At 40.3% G+C, this 24569-nt stretch overlaps 1 protein-coding gene across 1 annotated transcript in view; it reads left to right on the plus strand.

Annotated features, from left to right (window-relative positions):
* Positions 1-18321, plus strand: part of LOC139447409 (protein Wnt-11b-2-like) — a 102871-nt gene extending 84550 nt beyond the window's left edge. The window contains exons 4-5 of the mRNA XM_071228742.1: positions 13807-14099; positions 17970-18321. Of these exons, the coding sequence (XP_071084843.1) occupies positions 13807-14099; positions 17970-18144 (468 nt within the window). The 3' untranslated portion in view covers positions 18145-18321. The remainder of the gene's footprint in view (positions 1-13806; positions 14100-17969) is intronic.
* The last annotated feature ends 6248 nt before the right edge of the window (positions 18322-24569 follow it).

Raw genomic sequence — 24569 nt, forward strand, 5'->3', positions numbered from 1 at the left:
GAGTGTCAATACAACCCACCACTGTAACCACCTTAGACTTAACATTTAGTCCCAGGAATAAAGTTATCTTATTTAAGAATATATATCTTCAAAATAACAAATAGTATTCAAATGGAGACCAGAACAGTGCAGACAAGAGCTGAGGCAATCTATACTTGCCAAATATTTCTACACTTAACTTGAATTCGTTTTTAATTCATTCTTTAGTTGTTGTTTTGATTAACGCCGCGCTCAGCAATAGTCCAGCTATATGACGGCGGTCTGTAAGTAATCGAATCTGGACCAGACAATCCATTGAGCTACACAATCCAGACTCGATTATTTACAGACCGCCCTCATTTAGCTGGAATATGGCTGAATGCTGCGTTAAACAACAAACAAACACACAAAGCTAAAGATCAATTCCAACCCTGATCTTCACAGGTCAATTTATTCCTCGGGATCTGGGAGACACACGATAACCAGCTATACAGGACGAAGCCTATGCCACCCGCCTGTTTAATATATGGCCTTCCAAATCCACCCTGCTTTACAGTAACTAGATAGCTTTATACAATTGTCGTAGCCGTATGCCACTGTCTCATACAATGTATGGCAGCAACGATAGGTGTGCTTAGCTTGATGTGTAAACGACTCAACCATCCTGTTTGTCTCTTAAATTTCGTTTACTGTGAGGGTCTCGTGTTTCGCTATAAGTGTGGTAGGTTTGTTTCGTGTGATGTATTATCATGGGTTGGACACAGCACTATCAGATATCGCACTTTATGTAAGGCTTTATACATTTGCAAACCAATTTAGTATATAAACTGCCGGGGAAAAGAAAACACACACCATGTTTGATTTGATGGTGGCTAAACTGAAACAAACAAGCAATGTTTTTTACTATGGTGATGTATTTGATACGGATATCATAGTTGTGTATTTAACCTCAAGTTTGCGGTATTTCGGAGAATGTTTTCAGTCTAGTAACGTTTTGATAACGTTTGTAAGTTATTGGTCACTTTTTTTCAAATGTGCTTTCTTTTCGCCGGAAATTTAATGGCTGTTTAAAACATGTCTGTGACGGCCTTACCTTTAACGCAACAACCCTTGAACGTCAACATTTACCAAAAGACATTCATCGTTAATTTGGATACTTGTCCATTTTGAGGTGAGGTGAGGTGAAATGGGGTTTAACGTCGCGTCCAAGATTATTCCACTTATATAGTGACGTGCATGTACGTGTGTGTGTTTGTGTGGCTGCTTGTACTAGTCCGGAGTGATGCCGATTTATAGTGCTAGCTCACTGAGATACCATGCCGCAGTTTAAAATGAATACCCCACTCAGACACAGTATACTGACTCCGAGCCGACCAGTCCTTGTTTTAGCCCCTTAATGTCGAGCACCAGACAGGGTAACAACAAGTACCATCTTTTAACGTCTTTTGGTATGACGCGGTCGGGGATCGAACCCCGGAGCTTCCGCTCTCCGGCCGGAGACCACCACCACCACCACTAGACCACGGTGGCGGTCCCATTTTGATGTTACTTGGAACGCTACGGCCCGGATTAACATTGATGGATTCGGTTATATCGAAGTTGAGATTGCTTTAGTCGAAGTTCAAGATAACCGCAGTCAACAATTAGGGACTGATCAGGGAGTGGGTTACTGTCGTTACTTCCATTATTTAACTTATAATTAGATTTATGGAGAGTCTTAGCACTAAGATCGAATTGAAGAGCGGTGGACCCGTTCTCGAATACGATCGAAGCGCTAGGACTGTCGTACATCCTATTCTCTGACATAAATTTACGTGTAGTCTTCGCGCTAGTTTCGCATTCGAGGTGTCGAGGGATCCATTGCACAAGACGATCTTAACATCGACAAATGGAGAGATTCAGCTCACAGATCGATTGTGGTGCCGTGTCAAAACGATATTAGCACCTCGACTGTCGAACCCGTGAAGATTCCGGGGTAGAATAGGTCTTCAGCATCCCATGCTTTCCGTAAAAAGAGACTATGCTTGTCGTAAGAGGCGACTAAGGGTATCGGGTGGGCAGGCTCACTGATTTGGTTGATGATGTATGTCATCGTATCCCAATTGCGTGGATCCATGCTCATGATGTCAATCACTGGATTGTCTGGATAAGACTAGATTAATTACAGACCGCCGTCATATAGCTTGAATATTGCTGAGTGCGGTGTTAAACAACAAACACACAAACAAACAAATAATCATTTATAACATCCACGATTGGTTAGTCTTAGTGCTCAAAACGTTCTGAACTTTCTGTCGTAGATCCCATTCTCTAACATAAACTTACGGATAGTCTTCGCGTTACGATCGTATGGGGTCAGCGTCGGGAGACCCATCTTACTGCTGCGACTGTCACAACGTCCATGCTTTAACACAGACTTAGGGGTTGTGATATGCTCAAAGATCGCCTCGTTGGACAGTGTTCAACGGAAGACAGGTGGCATTTTCATACTGGCTCACAAGTGTGTTCTATTTTTGTGGTCCTGACTTCACGCGAATTGTCGTCCATGAAATAACTGCTTTATGGCAGATATATGTTTTATCAAAATATTTTTACATATCTTATCGCACAATGCAACTTTTTGGCGCCATCTGTCTACTAAGGGGAGACAACTTTTGCCCCCTGGAAGTTAAACAAATCACGAGAAGAAAGGATAACACAGCGGTTGTCATTTACTAAGAAAATTGGTAGAAAATGATTTTTGTAGAGACTGCTGGGCTGAGTGATAAATCGATGTATATTCCACATAGAAGTAGTTAAGATGGCTACTGGCGTTTCCCTGCAGCCACAATTTATGTTTTTATTTCGTTGTTTGTGATAAAACGATTTCCTGTGATAATAATTATTCATGCTGGCTTTTGTAATTCAACTATGAAGCTTGTGCAATATTTCAGCATAGAAACGAGTATATATTAGATTGAAATAGTTTTTTTTGTTATGATAATGCGTGCAGTTATGAAACGCCATCTCGACCCACGCAGTGAATTCGTGATTACTTGTAAATCGCTGTCCCGCATATCAGTTGATTAGTTACGATTCAGTGTTTCAAGGGAAGTGCTGGGTGGGGAAAATAATTACACATTCCTGCCCGCCCCTTTGGTAACCAAATTGTAAAAGATTATACATTCTATTGTCTCGTGCCAACTGTGAAAACAGTCTTGATCAACCGAGTCAGATGATAATAAAATAAAATAACTTCTGAATAGCACAGTACTTTAAAATCCCGGACGGTACCAAGAAACGCCGTGATTTCCTTGGCAAGTTTCTTTAGTTTAGGCAGTTTGGACCACCCCACCTTTAGATTATAAAGGAATGGGTATTAGGTGTATTACAGAGTTCGGTTGTTTTGCGTGATAGACTACGTCCTTTTCAAACTTTCATTGCCAAGAAGAAGAAAATAATTTCTGTTGTTCCGGTGTCGGATAAGCTGAACTCTTTGGTTGCATGATACCAGGGTACCGTTTAGAAAAGTTCATTTTAACAACGTCCTGCCTATAGTCGTAACGCTGATAACCCTTTACAAACAGGGGCCCCGCTGCACAAATCGAGCGTAGCGCCAAGACGATTGAACGCTTATACTTTAATATAGACTTACGATAGCAGTAGCGATACGATCGCTTTGTTGAACATGGTCCAGAATATATATCAATCGATCGCAGCGCTGCGATTGTCGTAACTCTCACGTCGACAGTCGTAGCGATACGAAATCTGTGTAAAACAGGAAAATGGGTTCCTATTTCCTTACAGTTAACACCGCACCTACCCTCATAACCCACCCCTATCCCGATCCCCACCCACAAATTCCTAATAACATAAATACATTATCTCCCCTTTGTAATTTGTACCCTTACGCCTTACAAACACCCTCCCGTCCCCAGCGTCTGAGTGTCAGGGCGGGGAGGGGCCCCCTTCCATCATCCTGGGTAATGAGGTGTCTATGAGGGGGGAGGAGATCATCCGTCATCCCTGATGGGTATCCCCCAGTCACCGTGTTCACTTTACCTACACAGGTAGATATTAAGCCATGGGAAGAAACAGCTTCTCCTCTGTCAGTTTTAATTCGACGGATATGAGTATGAAGTCTCCCACAGACCTTCTGTTGTCTTGCCGATGAGTTACCCATAGGACATGGCGGAGATGGACAGAGTCCATCAACTTGGTGTTCTTGGGGCTTGGAAGTCCCAGGTTCGACAAAAATATATTGTCCCAGAAAATGTTAAAAAATGATACTTATGCTTCAGACTGTTGAAAAAGGTCTTCCGCGAAAATTACATTGTTTTTATTAACAACAAATATCTGGTTCTGCAGCTGTAGCAGAAAAAAACATCCCCCACCCCACCCCGAATATCAAATTGCCCGTCTCCTAAGTTATAACTTCTTTGATAACGGTGTACACCGAAATGTCGAGCGTAATTGTAATAAAGATGTTGGTCATCCCTAAATTCTTATCCTTACTTACTAAGATATAGTTCATTCGTTGTGTTGTCCATCAATCAAAATTGAGATTCATCGCTTCAGCCTTTGTGTTATGATAGCTCCGTTGATTGTCCGGACAGAATATGGATAAACTATTAAGGCAATCCTTTTCTTTGGGACATATGTGAACTCAAAGTACAGATTGAGTGTAATGACTGCACACCCACCCTGTACCATCCACGATATAGCAAAGGGCATCTCTCAGAGTCTTTTTTCCACTGTGATCGGCTCAGGTGGTGTGAGGCGGCAATTGTTGGCAATGTAAGATCCTATCATACACACGAGACTATTATTTGACGCACAATGTTAGGCCTAGGGGCAATCGTTGATGCTCATGTTAAAAGTCCTTTCCCATAAATATTAATGTAAAATACAATTGTATTTATTCAGCCGGAAATAGATAAATGCTACCGCGTCCATCCCACACACCTGTGAAAAGGTGTATGGTGTACTGAAGGGCAATGTCGATATATCAGTCTAGACTGGAATCTGTCTGTTTCCCCATATACATTTTAATTAGATATATACATTTCTAGTCGGGGGTTTTCCGAATGATTTGACATTATTTTTCTTGGTGTGTAGAAAATTTACTTAATTAATAAAACATGTGGTTTAGTTTTCGTTTTTCCAACAGTTTGCCTTTACTACACCTGTAAAAAAATTCTTAAATATATTTGTTTGTTTTGCAATTTGACTTTATATCGTCCACACCGAACTGATTTTGTTTTCTTAATAAATTCGTACGACGATTTTGGTACATTCTAGCCATAGTAGCAAGCACCTTGAGGGTAGCTAGATATCCCGGCACTAGCGCGTCCGTGTTATCATGGGGGATAATATTGGTCCTGTCGGAAGCGGAGATGAGGGGGATAAGTCAGAAGGTTACTGCCTTGAACTGACACGAAGACCCTCTTAGAGACCTTTAAACTTGGAGATAGATATCTCGGAGCTATTCTGTTTTATTTGCTATGTTGGTGGTCCAGGCTTATCACGTGCTTGCCGCCGACGCTTGTTTATTTCAAGTTTTATGGTAATGTCAAACTAACCCTTAATCGTAATTCTATGAATTGTGTTGCCGTATTTTTTATAGGATATACTTGACATACTTGCTTAATTCATGAGGTACCGTGACAAGTAGTATTAATCCGTTTAGTCTCTTGATACGATTAGACCCGTGAAGATTCGGGGTGGAATAGGTCTTCAGCAACCCATGCTTGCCGTAAAAGGTGACCATGCTTGTCGTAAAAGGCGACTAACGGGATTGGGTGGTCAGGCTCGCTGACTTGGTTGATGCATGTCATCGATCCCAATTGCGGGGATCGATGCTCATGATATTAATCACTGGATTGTCTGGTCCAGACTCGATTATTTACAGACCGACGTCATATAGCTGGAATATTGCTGAGTGCGGCGTTAAACAACAAACCAACCAAACCAACCAAATAATAATACGATTAACTGTAACTGTTACGCCATCCCCATTTGTCCAGTGGCATATCTCCATTAATAACTCATTCGACACCATTCAGCATTCGCAGTGAACAAATAGTTCATAGAATATCAAATGTTTGGTCCCTATTGATCATCGGATAATTAAAAATAAAATGTGTACTCCCTAATTATGATAAAGTGATCAACGAATGTCAACGGTCATCCATTTTTCGTGGCCTAATGCCTCTTTAGCACCACTTTCACCTTCTCGTGTAGTTAAGCACCCTCTTAACATGAGGGAAAATTCATTAATTAAAGTAATGTACGCAGCCAAATTCATTTAATTACCAGTAACGCCTTGGCATATATGTCGCTACTGGTCTTCCATAGATAAAGGTGGGCCCCCAAGAGTTCACTAAGGATAGGTTGATGGTAAGGACGGAAGCCCCTCTGTGCCTCGCTTACGAATGGTGATAACGGTGATTGACAATAGTTATTATAGGGTAGCATGTAGCGGAGGTAATGAATAGTGCAAATAATGTATCTGTTCAATTAGACAGTAATAGGGAAACGGCTGCAGCCATTCTTGGAGGGCTGGAGGCAGTGAACCGATAATGAGGTGACGGTAGCTCCTGTGTTGGTGGGGCGGTCGGGTAGCCTAGTGGTTAAAGCGTTCACTCGTCACGCCGAAGACTCGGGTTCGAATCCCGACATGGGTACAATGTGTGAAGCCCATTTCTGGTGTCACCCGCCGTGATATTGCTGGAATATTGCTAAAAGCGGCGTAAAACCATACTCACTCACTCCTGTGTTGTCTGTTAGTTGTACACTCTATGGACAATCGTACTTTGTCATCGAACGAACAAAGTTTGTACATACCAGGGCCCCGTTCCACAAAGCGATTGTAGCACTACGACTGTCGTAAGTCTATGTTAAAGTATGGGAGTTACGATCATCTTAACACTATGACAGTCGTAAGTCTATGTTTAAGTATGAGAGTTACGATCACCTTAACACTACGACGGTCGTAAGTGTATGTTAAAGTATGGGGGTTACGATCATCGCAGCGCAACGATCACTTTGTGGAAAGTCCAGAAAAAAAATGAGCAAGAGTGTGTTTTTAGATGTGGTCTTAACGACCACAATGTTCACATTTATAGATCCAAAGATAGGTCTTGAGCAACCCATGTTTGCCGTAAAAGGCGACTATGCTTGTCGTAAAAGGCGACTAACGGGATCGGGTGGTCAGGCTCGCTGACTTGGTTGATACATGTCATCGATCCCAATTGCGGGGATCGATGCTCATAATATCAATCCCTGGATTGTCTGGTCCAGGCTCGATTATTAACATACCGTCGTCATATAGCTGGGATATTGCTGGGCGCGGCGTTAAACAACAAACCAACCAGCTAACCAAAGATAGGGACATTGACATACATGCATGCATAGTAGTTTATCCCCATTGCCGAAACTTACAGCGTGTTTGAATGTCCTTTATATGCTGTAGAAAGAACTAAAGATATACGTTATTTCTCGGTGAATTACCGAGATGACCAAAAGTTGGTACATCTTATGAATACCCAAAATACAAACGTAATTCTATGTTCAGCTGTTTCTGTTGATAGACTTTTTATTATTAGAAAGTAACTAGAAGTTATTGATTTGAAACATACCAGGCCCCATTGACACTACTTGTAAAAATTATTCTTGTCCTGTTGGCCTCGATGTAAGAAAATGTGAATAGAATAAAACTTTCTGTTTGGATTATTTGTAAATAGCCAATCCTGGAAATTGCTGGACAGCAATGTAACAACAACACCCCCATCCCACAGCACCCCACCCCACCCCACCCCACCCCACCCCACCCCCAAAAGGGGAAAACTAACCAAATAAATAAATTTTTAAAAAAATATATGAATAAAAAAATATCAAAAGAGTGATCCTTAATTAGGGTGTGGTACTTAATTAGGCCCCCAGTACCCCATGCTTGTCTCAGTCTAGGGGCTGCGGGTCTGACGAGGACGATGGTGTATCCAAAGCCTACCAGTATTATTATTTTATTTCTTCTTCTTCATCTTCTTCTTCTCCTCCTTCTTCTTCTCTTCTTCTCCTCCTTCTCCTTCTCCTCCTCCTTATTCTTCTTATTATTATTCTCCTTCTTCTCATTCTCTTCTCCTCCTTCTTCTTCTTCATATTATTATAAAACAGCAAAATCCCTTTCCATAATCATAAGCAATATCTGCTTACGACTGTCCGATTCCGACTGTATCATGAGCATGTGTTTATGAATCACTATCAAATAGTGATGACAGCCAATCGACGTAGAACGAGGTGTTAGAATTTGCACTGATTATTTTCCACCCACTAATGATACCCCTTCTTGATTGTTCGTTTAAGATAATCACTACATCACCTAATCGCTTAACTATACGTTAATTAAACGCTGTATGTTCACTCTCATTCCCCGTCAACATCTTCTGATTTACGATCAATTCGCCATGTCAGATATGGCAAGCAAATCAGTGTGGCGATTTTATTCTAACCTTTGACCATCTGACCAACAAATTAGAAAGTCCAATGTATTTCTGACGATTGTGTAAGATGAACGGCTATTTTGCTTTTGCTGGCTTCTGAGAAACACTAACAATGTTATATGATCCTTGAGGTATTTTCATCAGTGGTCAAACGGTGCAAACCACGTTTATTTTCTGCTCTCAATCCAAAGGGTATTTTATGGTGAGAAACGCTCCCATTCGCAACTCATGCAGAAACACGTATTGTGTCTTTTCTTTTTTCTTTTCTTAAAAGAATGACTAAGACAACATTAAATTCATTTTCTTTCTACAGCAATTAATCGATATCGTTCGGTGTCTGACACCAAGCTTTATATTTCCATGTCTGTTTCAAACGTGTGTCTAAAATGTAGACAGGTAGTATACATGCGAGAAACAATGCCCCACCTGAATTTCTTTGATCTCGTTGATTTGCCGCCACAGGTGTGTACGACGGGAGGTGGGTTCATTCAAGGAGACAGGATTACTTTATAAATATGTCAGTTTTAACCCCAAGGCGCTTTTCAGGAACGGCTTAGGATATTACCTGGTGACACCAAACGCTTTAATGAATAAAAACGTTTGTTTTTAACCATTCGGACAGTTTTATCAAAGACTTATTTCTCAATATCCTTGCCATAATTATTTGTTAGGAGACGCATTTTTTGGCGTGAGACAAACTGTCTTTTGACGCAGTAAAACATTTTTTATATGTGAAAGTCGATCCTTGAAACAGTATCTTTTCTAAAGCAGTCAAATATACTTTGATTTTGGTCACTTGTCTCATCACAGCACACTATGTGATGGGTAACAACAATTTAAGGGTTGAAACATTCGTCCATGTTTTAAATATTTTGATATCTAACGTTACCATAAAATATGTTTTAATGCTAATAATCTTTTACGGGGGACGTGAAGTTTCACCTTGTCTCCCCCCAGTTCAAAATATGAGACATTGATTGTTTCCAAATTTAATGGAATAATATAATCTCTAACTTTGCATAATCCACTGTAGGGATGGTTAGGTAGCGCAGTGGTTAAAGTGGTGACTTCATGTCGACGTCAACAGGTTCCATTCCCTAAAAACAGCAATGAGTGAATTCTATTCTTGGCGTCTCCAGCTAAATAGGGGCACGGGTGGCCCAGTTGTCTAAGGCGCCGCGATTCGCTGTCCAGAGTTGCGTCCCTTGGACACGCCAGAAACCTATGATTGTGGGTTCGAATCACGGTTCGCCCCGATTATGTTTCTAGGTTTGTCAGCACCATACCCGTGCTCGTGGGTTTCACTGAAGTGGTAAACGTCTGAGACCTGCATCACTTCGGGCTTTCCTCCCACATGAAGCTGACACGCCGCGATATAACTGGAATACTGTTATACTGTTAAAAGCGGCGTTAAACCCAACTCACTCACTCCAGCTAAATGAAACTAAAACTGCCTAAAACCCAGCTCACTCACTTAATCTATTTTCTGTATGAAAGTCAACATTTTCACATTCAGATATTTGCTTCATTACATGGTAGATTATTTTTTTTTAAATATATTTTTTTCCGAATCTGAATGAATTATAACATGATATATTCCGTGATATGACTGAATGATCCTGAGATTGCGTAAAACCCAACACACTTATTCAATCCATTTTCTACAGGAAAGTCAACCTTCTCACTTTCAAATATCTGCTTGAATCTAATTGAATTATAAATACATGTTGTAGAGGAGCTGTGCGAGATATATCTAAGTACGTTGTGTCAAACCTGAGACGATGTCTCTGTGTGATTATGGAAGTCGGTAATGTTTAGGTTGAATTCGGACGTGGCGGTGGAATGATTTTCTTTTAAACTTAATGTATTTTATAGAACGACATACGTGAATCATTTGAGTAAGTGGAGGACTTCATCAAATTTGCAGGCCTGGCTGCCCGTAATTCATCCAAGGAGGAAACCGAAAATAAACTTTGTGAACTACAGTTCTTAAGGCAAAGCACTTTCACAATAATCTTAAAAAATATATAAATAATTTTAAACATGTCTATCAGATGTATGGTAATGGTTTATAAGGTTAGATTGGCTTGAAAGAATATCCGATTTCTCCCTACCTACGTTTTGAAGTTGATCGTGAACGCAAGTGCAGTTAGTCCTTTATTCAGCTCCGGTGCCTTTATTAAGATCGACAATATCAACAATGCTTGTTTTGCTAGCTATTTAGCTCCTCGCTCCCTTGATATATAGCACGCCGTATATGCGTCATATCAAAGGGACTATACTCTACTGACCACGCGCTCAAGTAGATGCGCATAAATCACAGCGTCTCCTCAGGGACATCTGTCAAGATTCGATCAACGTATCAAACGAAAAAGGGAATTATTTACGGTGGCCTAGTTCATTAGGCTCCAATGGCCCCACCTCCGTGTACACACTCGTGTTTGCTATGTACTGTGGTGTTGACTCGCGTCTCTACCTGTATCGTCGCTACACCTGTAGTTTCTACTTCCGGATGTTTTTATTTAAGATGCTTATAAATTATGTAATAAAACAAGTTCTGAGGCGTCTCTTTGCATGGTAGTAGAGGCTCTAAAAACGGACCCATTTGAGGTGTGTTCGTAGTGACTGGGTTGGATTTTACGCTCTGTTTGGAATATTCCATTCAAATCACGACGGGGGAGACAAAGAAATATTGCGCCACATATTTTACCTTTGTTGAGAATCGAACCAGGCTCCTGGCCACCCAGGAGGCCACCCTCCCGCTCCCGAATCAGTCAAAGTTGTTGGACCCCGTGTGGATTTGGTTAGAATTGGTCTTCAACAACCCATGCTGGCCGTAAGAGGCGACTGGCCAGGCTCGCTGACTTAGTTGATGCATGTCATCGTTTCCCAATTGCGAGGGTCTATGCGCGTGATGTCAATCACAGGATTGTCTGGTCCCTATTTAGTTATATATCGCCGTCATATAAGTGGAATATTGTTGAGTGAGGCGTTAAACAACAAACATACAAACAATGCTGTTGGAGTAGTGAGTGAGTGAGTGAGTATGGTTTTACGCCGCTTTTAGCAATATATCAGCAATATCACGGCGGGGGACACCAGAAATGGGCTTCACACATTGTACCCATGTCGGGAATCGAACCCGGGTCTTCGGTGTAACGAGCGAACGCTTTAACCACTAGGCTACGCGACCGCCCCTTTGGTTTTAAGGTCGAGTGAGTATGGTTTCAGGCTGTTTTGTTAGAAATATTAAAGCAATATCACGTCGGGGGACACCAGAAATGGGCTTCACACATTGTGCCCAAGAGGGGAATCGAACGCCTTCGGTGTGATGAGCGAAAGCTTTAACCACTAGGCTACCCGACCGCCCCCACTAGAAGTGAGGTTAATACATTTTATCTATGTGGATAATCGAACCCCGGCCTCCATCGCGACTAGCGACCACTCTAGCCACAATGCTAGTCCACCACACTTGTACCCTCTCCACTAAGGTCGACCACGTGTTCAGGTTTAGTGACGTGGCGCGATGGCGTGGATAGGTGTATCTGTTCTCAGTCACCGGTTTGCATGGTCCAGAGTCGATTACGTACAGGCTGTCTTGATCTTTTGGGAATATTGACGACTGCGGCGTCAAGCAACATACACTCTTTCATTCGTCTGAATTATCCATTAGTCAATCCTGTGTGTGTACTTGTGTAGTCGTCCGTAGTGGATACAAAATAATATTTTAGATATAATGCCAACATTCTTCATATTAGTATCTCTCGTATTGTGTTTAAGTTGGTTGGTTGGTTGGTTGGTTTGTTGTTTAACGCCGCACTCGGCAATATTCCAGCTATATAACGGCGGTCTGTAAAATAATCGAGTCTGGACCATACAATCCAATGATTGATATCATGAACATCGATCCACGCAATTGGGATCGATGACATGTATCAACCAAGTCAGCGAGCCTGACCACCCGATCCCGTTAGTCGCCTTTTATGACAAACATAGTCGCCTTTTACGGCAAGCATGGGTTGCTGAAGACCTATTCTACCCCGTAATGCCCTCATGGTTTATGAATACGAGCTCCTGCAATTCAGTTTTGGTTTGTCTGTTAAACATTTTGGCATGCTACAGTTGTTAAAATCTTGGCAACACAATTCAACACATTCTGACTGCCTGATTAGCTCTCCTTTATCTTGACTGCTTATGTCTCTTTCTGACTTCGTAAGATTTCAAAGCCAGTCATGGCCCTGTGTCGTATCAAGGAGTCTTGAAATTCAGCGATAAATTATGTTCGACAAATGTTCGTCTACTCACGGACAAAATGGCGGAAACACTTAAGTGTTCCGCAGAGAATGGGAACAAGAAGTGCGATTGGCTGATAAGAAATTTGCGATTTCAGTTAGAACGCTCATCACGAAGATAGGCACAGTAGACAGAAATATTTTGTGAGCTTTTTCAGCTCGTTTGATTATACCAGAGATAACTTTGATGCGGGGGATGTTTGCCACGAAACTGACGTGCACTCATTTCAGATCTGGCGTCAGAACTTTGAAGCAAATATTCCTTCCTTAAAGGTTCACTGTCATTGTTAGGAAGATATATGTGTTCTCTTTTAGTAGGAATGCCGTCGATGTGTCTCCAATACTTAGCGTGATGTACGATTATCATAGGTATGTCAAGAATGGTTGTCAGATGGTTATGTACAACCATAAAATATTTTTGACTACCTGATGTAGTATATGTAGGTCTACGTAGTGTAGTTTATATTTGACTACCTTGTGTAGTTTATGTTTGTTTTGTTTTGTTTGTTGCTTAACGCCACACGGAACGATATTCAAGCTTTATGAGGGCGGTCTGTAAATAATCGAGTCTGGACCAGTCAGTGTAGTGATTGACATCATGAGCATTGATCCACGTAATTGGGATACGATGACATGCATCAACCAAGTCAGCAAGCCTGACCAACCGATCCCGTAAGACGTCTCTTACATGCATGCTTGTCGTAAAAGGAGACTAACGGGATCGGGTGGTCAGGCTCGCTGACTTGGTTGATGCATGTCATCATCCCAATTGCGTGGATCGATGATCATGATATTAATCACTGGATTGCCTGGTCCAGACTCGATTATTTACAGACCGCCGTCATATAGCTGGAATATAGCTGAGTGCGGCGTTAAACAACAAAACAACCAACTATTACAAGCATAGTCGCCTTTTACGACGGGCATGGGTTGCTGAAGACCTATCAAGGGCCTGTAGTTTATGTAGACTACCTAGTGTAGTTATGTAGGTCTCCCAGTATAGGTTATGTAGATCTACTTGATCTGGTGTATGTAATACGTGTATTGTGTTCCAGGTGGTGACGGAGAGTCTGACGACGGCCTGCAAGTGTCATGGCGTGTCCGGGTCGTGTTCTATAAAGACTTGCTGGAAAGCACTGCCAGATTTCGAGACAATTGGGGCATCTTTGAAAGACCGTTATGCTCTTGCAGTGGAAGTCAGAAGGAAAAGAAAAAAGAAAATGAAAGTGCTAGTTCCTATAAGGAAAAACATCAGAGACATTCGGGACGATCAACTCATATATTATACAAAGTCTCCAGACTATTGCAGTCCGGATGAGAAGACAGGCTCAATAGGGACACACGGAAGGTCAGTGACCCCTCTCTGTTTTCTTCCTTCCTTTCCAGGACCGCCTCCGTGGTCTAGTGGTAGAGCGTCCGCCCCGAGAGCGGAACGTCCGGGATTCGATCCCCGATCGCGTCATACCTAGAGACGTTAAGGAGTTAAAACAAGGACTGGTCGGCTCGGAGTTAGTATACTGTGTCTGCGTGGGGTATTCATGTTAAATTGAGGCAAGGTATCTCACTGGACTAGCTCTGTAAAATCGGTTTTAGTCGATAATCTTGGACGCGCCGCTAATCCCCTTTTAACCCCACCTTCCTTTTCATGCGTCAGGGTGTACAAATTTATCCTAAAATAATGTGTGATACCTATTATGAATATTTGACATCGGCGTGTTTGCCGTGCCTCATGGAGAACGTATGGTGAAAGCGTTGTATGTGCAGTCTTGTCTACACCAAATATATGATATCTCTCTCTCTCTCTCTCTCTCTCTCTCTCTCTCTCTCTCTCTCTCTCTCTCTCTCTCTCTCTCTCTCTCTCTCTCTCTCTCTCTCTCAATTTGTCATTCACCCCGTATCACATATATTGCCTATATATCGAATCTGGTATTGTGGCATAAAAACACAAGTTTTTTATGCTATTCCCTCAAGAGGTTACAATGGTGATGATCGAGTAATGTATTCTATTCATAATCACGCTCTGTTCGATTTATAATACTATCAAACTTTTAATACAATAAACAGCTCCAGCACAAGAGAAATGCGCGCACCGATGTATTCCTTAGACCTTCTAGACTGTGTGCAGTCTTATTGCTTTGCCAGACACAACATATGCCGGTGTCGTAAACATGTGATAGAGCCAGTCATAAATTGTCGAAGTGACGGAAACAAGACTCATTTTCTGCAAATGTGCGTCATCGTAGATCATTTATGCTACGAGGAGATTCGCTCTGGCCTCCCTTGTACTAATAAATAAAGGCGAAGGCGAAAGAACACTTCAGAGAATTTCTTCCTTTTATTGCTTGGAAACTGTATTTTCAATACTATTACGAAACAGCGGTGTGTTCAAATGTATTCTAATTGGTTTTATTATTACATCGCGATGGGAAAACAATGAAAAGATTATTGTTTTACGACCTCCAGTAAACCCGGTGTACTATTTTGATTGGAAATATCGAGGTCCTAAATATAATTTTAGCATAATACTTTTGCAGTGCTAGCTGTCTGAACTCCAGTGAGTAAATATGGTTTTACGACTCTTTTAGCAATATTCCAGCAAAGTCACGTCCGGGACACCAGAAATGGACTTTGTAGCAACTGAAACCCGGGCCTTCGGCGAGACCGGCAAGCACTTTAACCACAAGGCTAACCAACCGCCCCCTTGCACTGACAATGGGCCTGAATATCTAATCTGTTTGGTCCATCTTGCTCAGAACTTCAACCAACGTTGGTCCTTTTAAAATCAGCAGTGACACCATGTGCACATGTTATAGATCTTCTAACCAATTAGTGCACAAATCAACCTGAAGAATCTTGGAGAAGACGAAATTATTACACATAAAAATACAGTAAATCCCCTCCGTTTTCTTTTGAGAAACAAAATAATCAAGATTGGACCAGATAAAGCAGTAACTGATATCATAAGGTCCCACGCTCTTACGATGACACGCAATCAACCAAGAAAGCGAGCCTGATCACCCGATCTATTGAGTCGCCTCCTACGACAAGAATAGGTTGCTGGGGCCAATTCTAACCCAGAATCCCTCCGAGGAAATACACATGACGAGGCATGTGTCTCAACTTCCATTGCATGCATTGCGGGGGCGACAGGGACTTTGTATGGAGACCGGATATTTTTCTAGGTCCAGATGCAAAACCAGAAATATCTTTTTAATTAATATTTTGAGCCTTAATGTTTTTTTGTTTGTTTTTGAAAAAACCGCATATAACAATGTATATTTCGTGACAGACAAAAAGATTTATCAAAAGTCTGAATAATTATTGTTTTCAAAACAATTCTGGGACAATTTGTTTTTTCGAGTGGGTGGTCAGGCTCGCTGACTTGGCCGATGCATGTCCTCGTATCCTAATTGGTTGAGCGTCCGCCCAGAGAGCGGAAGGTCCAGGGTTCGATCCCCGGCCGCATCATACCAAAAGACGTTAAAAGATGGTACTTGTTGTTACCCTGTCTGGCGCTCGGCATTAAGGGGCTAAAACAAGGACTGGTCGGCTCGGAGTCAGTATACTGTGTCTGAGGGGGGTATTCATGTTAAACTGTGGCATGGTATCTCGATCAGTGAGCTAGCACTATAAATCGGCATCAGTCCGGACTATTACAAGCAGCCACACACACACACACACACACACACACACACACACACACACACACACACACACACGTACATGCACTTGGCTATATAAGTGCAATAATCTTGGACGCGACGTTAAACCCCATTTCACCTCACCTCACCCAATTGCTGAAGTCCTATTCTACGCCGGATCTTCAAGGGTCCAGCATGGAGGTAGTGATGCAGTATACCTGGTTGAAATGTTTGAGTGAAGGCAGGTGGTGTATGTTCCTTGACAGGATGCGTTCTTCAGCCTCAGTCGAACTGACTGGATGTCCAAAGTGACAGTCATGTTTGATACGGAAGAGATCTTCGTGCCTTCGTATTACACTATCAATACCAGATAAGATACAGTACTTTCAGAATCCGAATAATCTATCGCGTCAACGCCATTTTTGTTTAATGAGCTTCCACTTCAAGGTACTCCTTCAGCTCTTACTGAGGGTCTGCCTTCTATGTTGTCTACGATCTGGTAGATATGCAATATGTCCTAATATTTTGAATGTAATTGACATCTGTCATAGCTAGCCTAGGTGTGGCAACTACTATCTAATATTTTCATAGTAAGGTTGGAAAACATGAAGTTGCATTTCCGGCCTGAAAGAATTATCTACTAAATATTTTAACTCCTTGTTTGCTGTCAAAGAGTTGGTCCGCCCTTTGGTATCTTATAACATGATACTACCGACAGTTTAATGTGTACTTGACACGTCGATAGGAAACACACAGGGGTAGCTACTATCGCCCCGCCTGTTGTTGTCTCGTCTCAGTTAGGGCAGCATGCTTCAGGTCAAGTTCAAATAGTTTTAATTCCTTGTCTTCCTGAGAGGAAAATATCGAATTTGTTAGAGTGAGTCATTTGTCTCTTCACCTTCTGACCGTTGGATTCTCTGGACCATCCGACCCAAAGATTATATGTACCATATTTCCCTAGGATTCCCTCTACAATATGACCCTGGGATTCTTTGTTCCATCTGAACCTAGTAGTCTCTGCACCATATCATCTGTTCCGCAGATTCTCCTAACCATCTGACTCTCATTTATACCAGACCCGTGAAGATCCGGGATTTAATAGGTCTTTAGCGGCCCATGCTTGCCGTAAAAGGCGACTGCGCTTGTCGTAATAGGCGACTAACGAGATCGGGAGGTCAGGCTCGCTGACTTGGTTGATGCATGTCATTGTTTCCCAATTGCGTGGATTGATGCTCATGATGTCAATCTCTGGATCGTCTGGTCCAAACTCGATTTTTTACAGACCGCCGTCATATAGCTGGAATATTGCTGAGTGCGGCGTTACACAACAAACCAAACAATAAAATCTTGTACTATATTTCCCTTGGTTTATCTGTAGCATCTGACTCCAAGATTATCTAAATCACCAAACACAGATTACTCTCTGTGCCATAGTTCCCTAGGATTCTCTAAGGTGTCTGTTGCAAGGTACGTCTCCACGGACACTGTGCCCCCAGCCTCATTCTACCGCCATCAGATGATTGCTTAATCTCCTCACATTTCACGGCAAAACTAATGTTGAATTATTTGTATTTCAGGTTCTGTGACGAGAGGAGCTATGAATCCGGCGGCTGCGACTCTATGTGCTGTGGGCGTGGCTTCCACAGCTTCACCATGGAGGTAGTGGAGAGGTGTGAGTGCAAGTACTACTGGTGTTGCTATGTCAAATGCAAAACGTGCCACAAGACTCTGGAACTGAGCAGATGCAGGTAGAGACCAATGTGAAAACCAGAATTTTGTTTTCACAAGACTCTTCCAAGTCCTTCCGGAAACAAGGATGAGTACACTGTTCGTATCAAGGACCTGGAACCTTTCCTCCAAACTGTGAGTGTCCTGGAAGTAACGGAACACACATAGTTCGTGTTCAGTGCGAGGCGGACTATTTACAATGGAGTTGCTACTATGTCCAAATATGCATATTGTGTGTTGACTATTGATAGTGCAACTTTAATTGTACCTTGAATTCTGTGGAGTTCTATACCAGATCTTTCCATTTCTTATTGAAACGCATCCAAGGAGAGTGTACCACGCCCTGTACCACACGCTCGTGTCTGGAAGAAACGGAGACTCTTCAACTATCGCATCGTGGATACCAAACTTATCAAAGACGTAAGCCAAACATGGACGCGTCATGCGTCATGTGTACCTGCCAACACCACGACTCGCATAAACTATACCTTGCAAATGGATACGCGTGGTATAATGTTCGCATTTGGCACGTCCTCCCCGTTAACATGTATCAGTGATGCCGTTTGAAGGATATTCCATTTTGGAAAAAAACCTCTAATAAACTTTTATTTGCGTCGGCGCTTTCTGAGCAGGCGATCAAAGGAACTTGTACATTTTTCAAAATATATAGTGTGTTAACAAAGATGTTTATATGAATGTATATTGGTTGAAGCGTTTCTAATTGTATATTACTAGTTCTATATATAAGGAGGAAACGTGTGTTACCTCGGGATCTTCAGGTGATCAAATGGGTGTCAACTGGTTCTCGTCCCGTATAACACCCGTCATGTCAGTTGACAGAAGGGTAGTTGACAACAAACCCTAAATTACACTGATCTATATCAAATACAATATTGCGCGCTGTATAAACATTTCTAACATGTTTACATTGTGATGGAATGCCGATTTGAAATGATAATTTATATACTTCATGTCAGGAAAATGTTGATGTCATCTGCGTCTGAAGCGTGACTTTAGAACTCTGATTAGGGACCGACCATGTCATGTATTAGAAGTTTTAGAAGATTTGGTCATCTTGGGAGAGACTAGCATGGCATATCAGGAGACACGCGACAGGTTGTATGTGCTTTCCTGCGTGAAATACGTCGGCAATACAGTACCATCCAATGCAACTTTGCCACCCAACCTGAATTCAATGCAAACATAAGTATATGAAATTTCAGGGTCTGTTACAACCAGTTTGCGAGCACAGTGTTGTGGCATGGCTGTGGCAGTACTGTGGGTTCAGACTGAACGTTTGTACCGCTGACAAAACGATCCGATCACCAAATTCATCAGCTATAAGCGCTGTGATCAAATTGCGTGTAATAGTCACTTTTTTCTGCTGAGCATTTTTGTCAAATCATATATATCACGATCATATGTTTAAGTACACGAACCGTCTTACACTTTAACAGGACTCTTACCGTGATGAAATGTCTGTCGTATTTTCAAGAAATAACATTGTTCACATCTGAAGTTCAATATGGCCACCATGACATATTGTTGATCCAGCGTCGGGTCAGCAATGCAGACATCGAATATGTATCCAAATGCATTTATTAACATTTAAGCTGTTGTAATATACACGACTACCAGACTATATATCTTTTATACACCGGGTTGCATATATATTTTAGCATCAGAGGAGAAGTATGTTTGTCTCAGTGACGGTGGTTAAAGAACAGTTGAATGCTCTGGGATCGTGAAACATCTTGCAATGCAATGCATTTATATCCTGATGAATGTACTGCACATACTGTACGTTACATCGGTATGCGCTGAAAGGGACTTTGATGCAAAATGTGATATTGGCTGTAAGATGAAAAATATCATGAGAGTATACTACTCAAAAGATGTTAAGGAACATCCGATTCGTTAATATTGCTGTAGTTACGCTGTCATGGTATGACATATTTACTTGAAATATGAAAGACTCGCGATCTTTAACTTCTTTTGAGTAGTATCTATTATCGGGATACAAATGTATTGCGCCGAAATAAAATATTGACCATCGCTCATCTAGTAGCTATATTTTAAACAATTATTCCCTTAAAGGAAACTATCGAGTGCTCATTCCAAACGCTGCTTAATCTTGAGACGAGGCTTACATTATTGTGCTTTTTTAGCGTCATCGGATCGACCCCTAGGTCAGTGAAGATGCTGTAGTGATTGTAAGAACATCGTTGTCCTGTGCAAGACGGGTAATCCGTTGTAAAGTATTTATGTCACGTGTTATTTTAGGTGTTCCAGTCTTTGGCTGTCGCTCGATGGCTTTCTCGAATTTTCTTCCAAATTGACCTTTTTCCATATAAATTGAAAGCGCGTGTTGTGTTGACAAATATGGTATTTGTGAAACGTGTCCCACAGAAAAGGCGTTATCTCGCATATTTTACCTCATGTACAAACTGAAATAGAACCCGTGACAGTTCAGGCAAATTTACCTCAGTTGTACAGAATTTAACAGAACCACTTGCTATGGAATAACAAGATCTAACGGATATTTCAGAAAATATATTTATGTCGATAATTTAGTGTCACTTACTATCCTAAGATGCGTAATAATTGGTTTAATTAATGTGTTTAACTGTACTCGACCTTTTTATCCTAATTAAGCTGAACAACAACAAATCATGTGAGAAAAATCTTAAATACGACGGGTGCTTGTTGAAAAATCAATCGTTTTTACAATCAGTACTAATATGGCTCAGTTTTATATTTACGAATTATGAACAAAACGTTTGATGTAGGTTTGTTAGCAACAGATGCATCATAAGACATTATGTTTATTATTATTATCAATAGCATTATTATACATGATATAATGATGTCTTATACCATATAGAATAGTGTTGTATTAAATCCTTTAAAATCATTGATCGATTATGCTATCACTGCCAAAGTTACTCCCCACGAATGTGAACAAGGAACCATTTCGTACAAAGAATACATTATGTCATTTAACATCGCACTCTCAATGACTATCTGTGCTTTTATTATAACATGTATTTGAAACGTACAAGAACATTTCATTTTTGGAGCAAGAAGTTAGCATGAAAAATGAAATATTTTGTTGAAAAAAAATAACTTAAATATATTTCAAAACAGCTCTCTCACCTATGTAAATATTTAATGATTTACCTTTAAACGTGGTTTTGTAGGAAAAAATATACTGCTGGCAAAAGGAAGTATACACGTTTGTATTTTTTATCAAATCCAGTTTTTAAATGTATACTCTCTATTGCCTAGCGGTTTTTAATATACTCGAAGGCAAATGCATTTCTGATGTAGCTGTTATTCATGATACTGTGATTGTGTAAGAAGCACATCCTCTCTTTGATCTGGAAGATTTTTTTCTGTTATGTAGTGAAAAGAGTTATCAAAGAATTATGAATGCAGTTATTCATTATAGATAAATGAAACATGCATAATCTGCCGTGAAAGCAGGTTGGAACATGTGGTTATTGTCATTCGTCAACGGTTTGAAGGAGAGAAAAAATTAAATGCATATTATTTTTACCTTAATATATTAAGCTACAGAGGTCTTGCACGACAACTGTTTTGTGTTTCCAAAATTGTATGTACTTGAAACTTGGATTTGACAAAAAAAATTACAAATATTATCAAAACGTAAGTTGGCTGAAAACAGTTTGCGAAACACTGCAAACACAACTATGATACCCGTGTCAAATACAACGCCTTCGAATAACTACGGAAGCCTTTTAGGGCCATTTGTTTTTTTATTTTCTTTCGATACTATCTTGAAATTTCAAGATACTAAGTTGAAATTTCAAGAAAATATCTTGAAATTTCAACTTAGTATCTTGAAATTTTAAGATACTATCGAAATTTTTTTTTAAAAACAAATGGCCCTAAAAGGTTTCCGTAGATAACCACTAGCAGCTTAGATTACGGAAGCCATTTAGGGCCATTTTCCCCCTTGAAATTTCTAGATGCAATTTTGAAATTTCAAGATGCTAACTAGAATTTCAAGATATTAACTTGTAATTTCAACTTATTATCTTGATATTTCAAGGTTATTTTCCTGAAAATTTTATTTGGTATGTATCTTGAAATTTCAAGAAAAAAACAACCCAAAAACATTTGGCTTCCGTAGTAGGCTCCATCTTCGTGATTATGCATTTTCAATAATGAATAAATTAAAATCATCCCAAGTACTCTTGCCTTGGCGTATATTAGCCAATAATAACACAACAATCTAAGACCAAAGGAGAATATATTTCAAAAATAGAAGTCATATTTGTGCGTCTTCTTTAAGATTATGTATATATTCCGTATGATATAAATGACTAATGGTCCTTAGTTTTATGTGTTAAACATTCTATGTAAGACGGTATCTTGATTACCACATCTGTACGTGTTTTGACCGTATGTATGTATAATGTGTCGTGTATGTTCTATTTATAACCACACAGGGTGGAACTTTCAGCATCACCGTGGCCATGCAAATGAGGTAACACGCATTCGTATCGACTCGGCTCTTTCTGTAACCTGGTACCGAGGTGTGCCGATTGAGATAATACAAGGAAGACGTTAGAAACTGTCACAGCTAAAGTTAAAAATCAAAGTTAAGCAAATATTTATGGTAATTTTTAAAATATCAAAATATCTTTAGATAGATTGTACGTTTCTTATGACTCACAAATGATAATTGTGCAAAGAGGTGAATAAACATCTTGAATCGTGATACTGCATCGAAAATATCATTTTAAGGTGATTTGTAAAAGTATTCATAATCAAATTGATTTCAATGTGGTTTTCAAATAGATTTTAATGTTTTATCAAATTAATTTTAATTTTGTTTCCAAATTGATTTTAATTTTGTTTCCAAATTGATTTTAATGTTTTATCTAATTGGTTTTAATGTTTTATCGAATTGATTTTAATTTTGTTTCCAAATTGATTTTTATGTTTGATCAAAATGGTTTTAATGTTTTATCAAATTGATTTAATGTTTTATCAAATTTATTTTAATGTTTTATTAAATTGAATTTAATTGTCTTTTCAAATTCGTTAATGCTTAGGCATCAAGAGCAAAACAGTTCTTCAAGGCGACACATTTGTTGACTATACATGTATTCGTATATCACTTCAACCAGATGTGTATTGTGTACAAAGGTCTAGCAGGTACCATGGCGATGATGTACCGCACTGACAAAAACAGCGGATGCAATAGATGCAGATGTACTACTCAACTTTTGTTAGGGGTAATCAGATATGTCGTTCTGTTTAAACATACACTTGACATATTATGAGAATCAGTTTTATATGTTATGGAAAGATATGATTATTCATATCAAAGTGGAGTAGTATAATTGGTAATCAAACTGTCTGTTGCTGTGTCAAACTATGGATTTATACACCATTGTTTCAAGATATATTAATGTGATACTGTTGTAGGTAGCCCCCGCCTGAAAAATGTGTATTGAAGAAAGATTGCATTGATAGTAACGTATGTCTATTATTTTGTAAATGTTTTCAAACCAATCATAGGATTTACTACTATCCATTATTTAGTTTCATTCTATTGTAGGAAGTTTTGAGTTTGAGCTCACACTCTGTTTACAGTGCGTGCTTTAATCATGTTATTTCATAGGTGTACGTTCAAGACAGGGTTTTAGCATTTAAATTGAAAAAATGTTTTTGTTCGAAAAAACTGAATTCTGAGCAATGAAGTATATTGACGGTTATATATTTTCAAGACATTGTTTTGACGCTTCACTGAATTTGTCAGACCTATGGTGACTGTTTTGCAAATAACGTGTATGTACATTTTGCTACAAATAATAAAATAAGAAATATCTGTTTTAAGTCTTGTTCTTGTGGCCCATGGGGATTCCGTAGAGTACCCAGTACCGGGTGCTTGCCGTAAGAGCCCACTAATGAGGATTGAGTGGTTACAGCGTGGATTGTGACTTTATACCCCAACGCCATGGGTCGTTGCTCATGCTGCCAACCACTGATGAGAGTGTGTGAGTGAGTGAGTATGGTTTTACGCCGCTTTTAGCAATATTCCAGCAACATCACGGCGGGGGACACCAGAATTGGGCTTCACACATTGTACCCATGTCGGGAATCGAACCCGGGTCGTGACGTGACGAGCGAACGCTTTTACCATAAGGCTACACGACCGCCCCAAACAACCACAGATGTACCTGTGCTGGATTTATCCAAATGGAACTCGAATAATGCAGACAGATTCACTCACATGTAATCTATTCAAGAAATAAGTAAACCTGATGAAAATACTCCGCTTAAAGGAATATGCATAAACAAAGGAGGGGAGGGGGATCAGCTCCATTCACCTCACGCTACTTCGGGCTTTCTAGTTTCCAGATTTTTAATCAAGGACAGGTAACTCTAACCAGCTGTCCCAAAAATGGAAGAAC

This window comes from Haliotis cracherodii, unplaced genomic scaffold (assembly GCF_022045235.1).
Source record: "Haliotis cracherodii isolate W230 unplaced genomic scaffold, xgHalCrac1.p SCAF_7, whole genome shotgun sequence".
NCBI lineage: Eukaryota > Metazoa > Mollusca > Gastropoda > Lepetellida > Haliotidae > Haliotis > Haliotis cracherodii.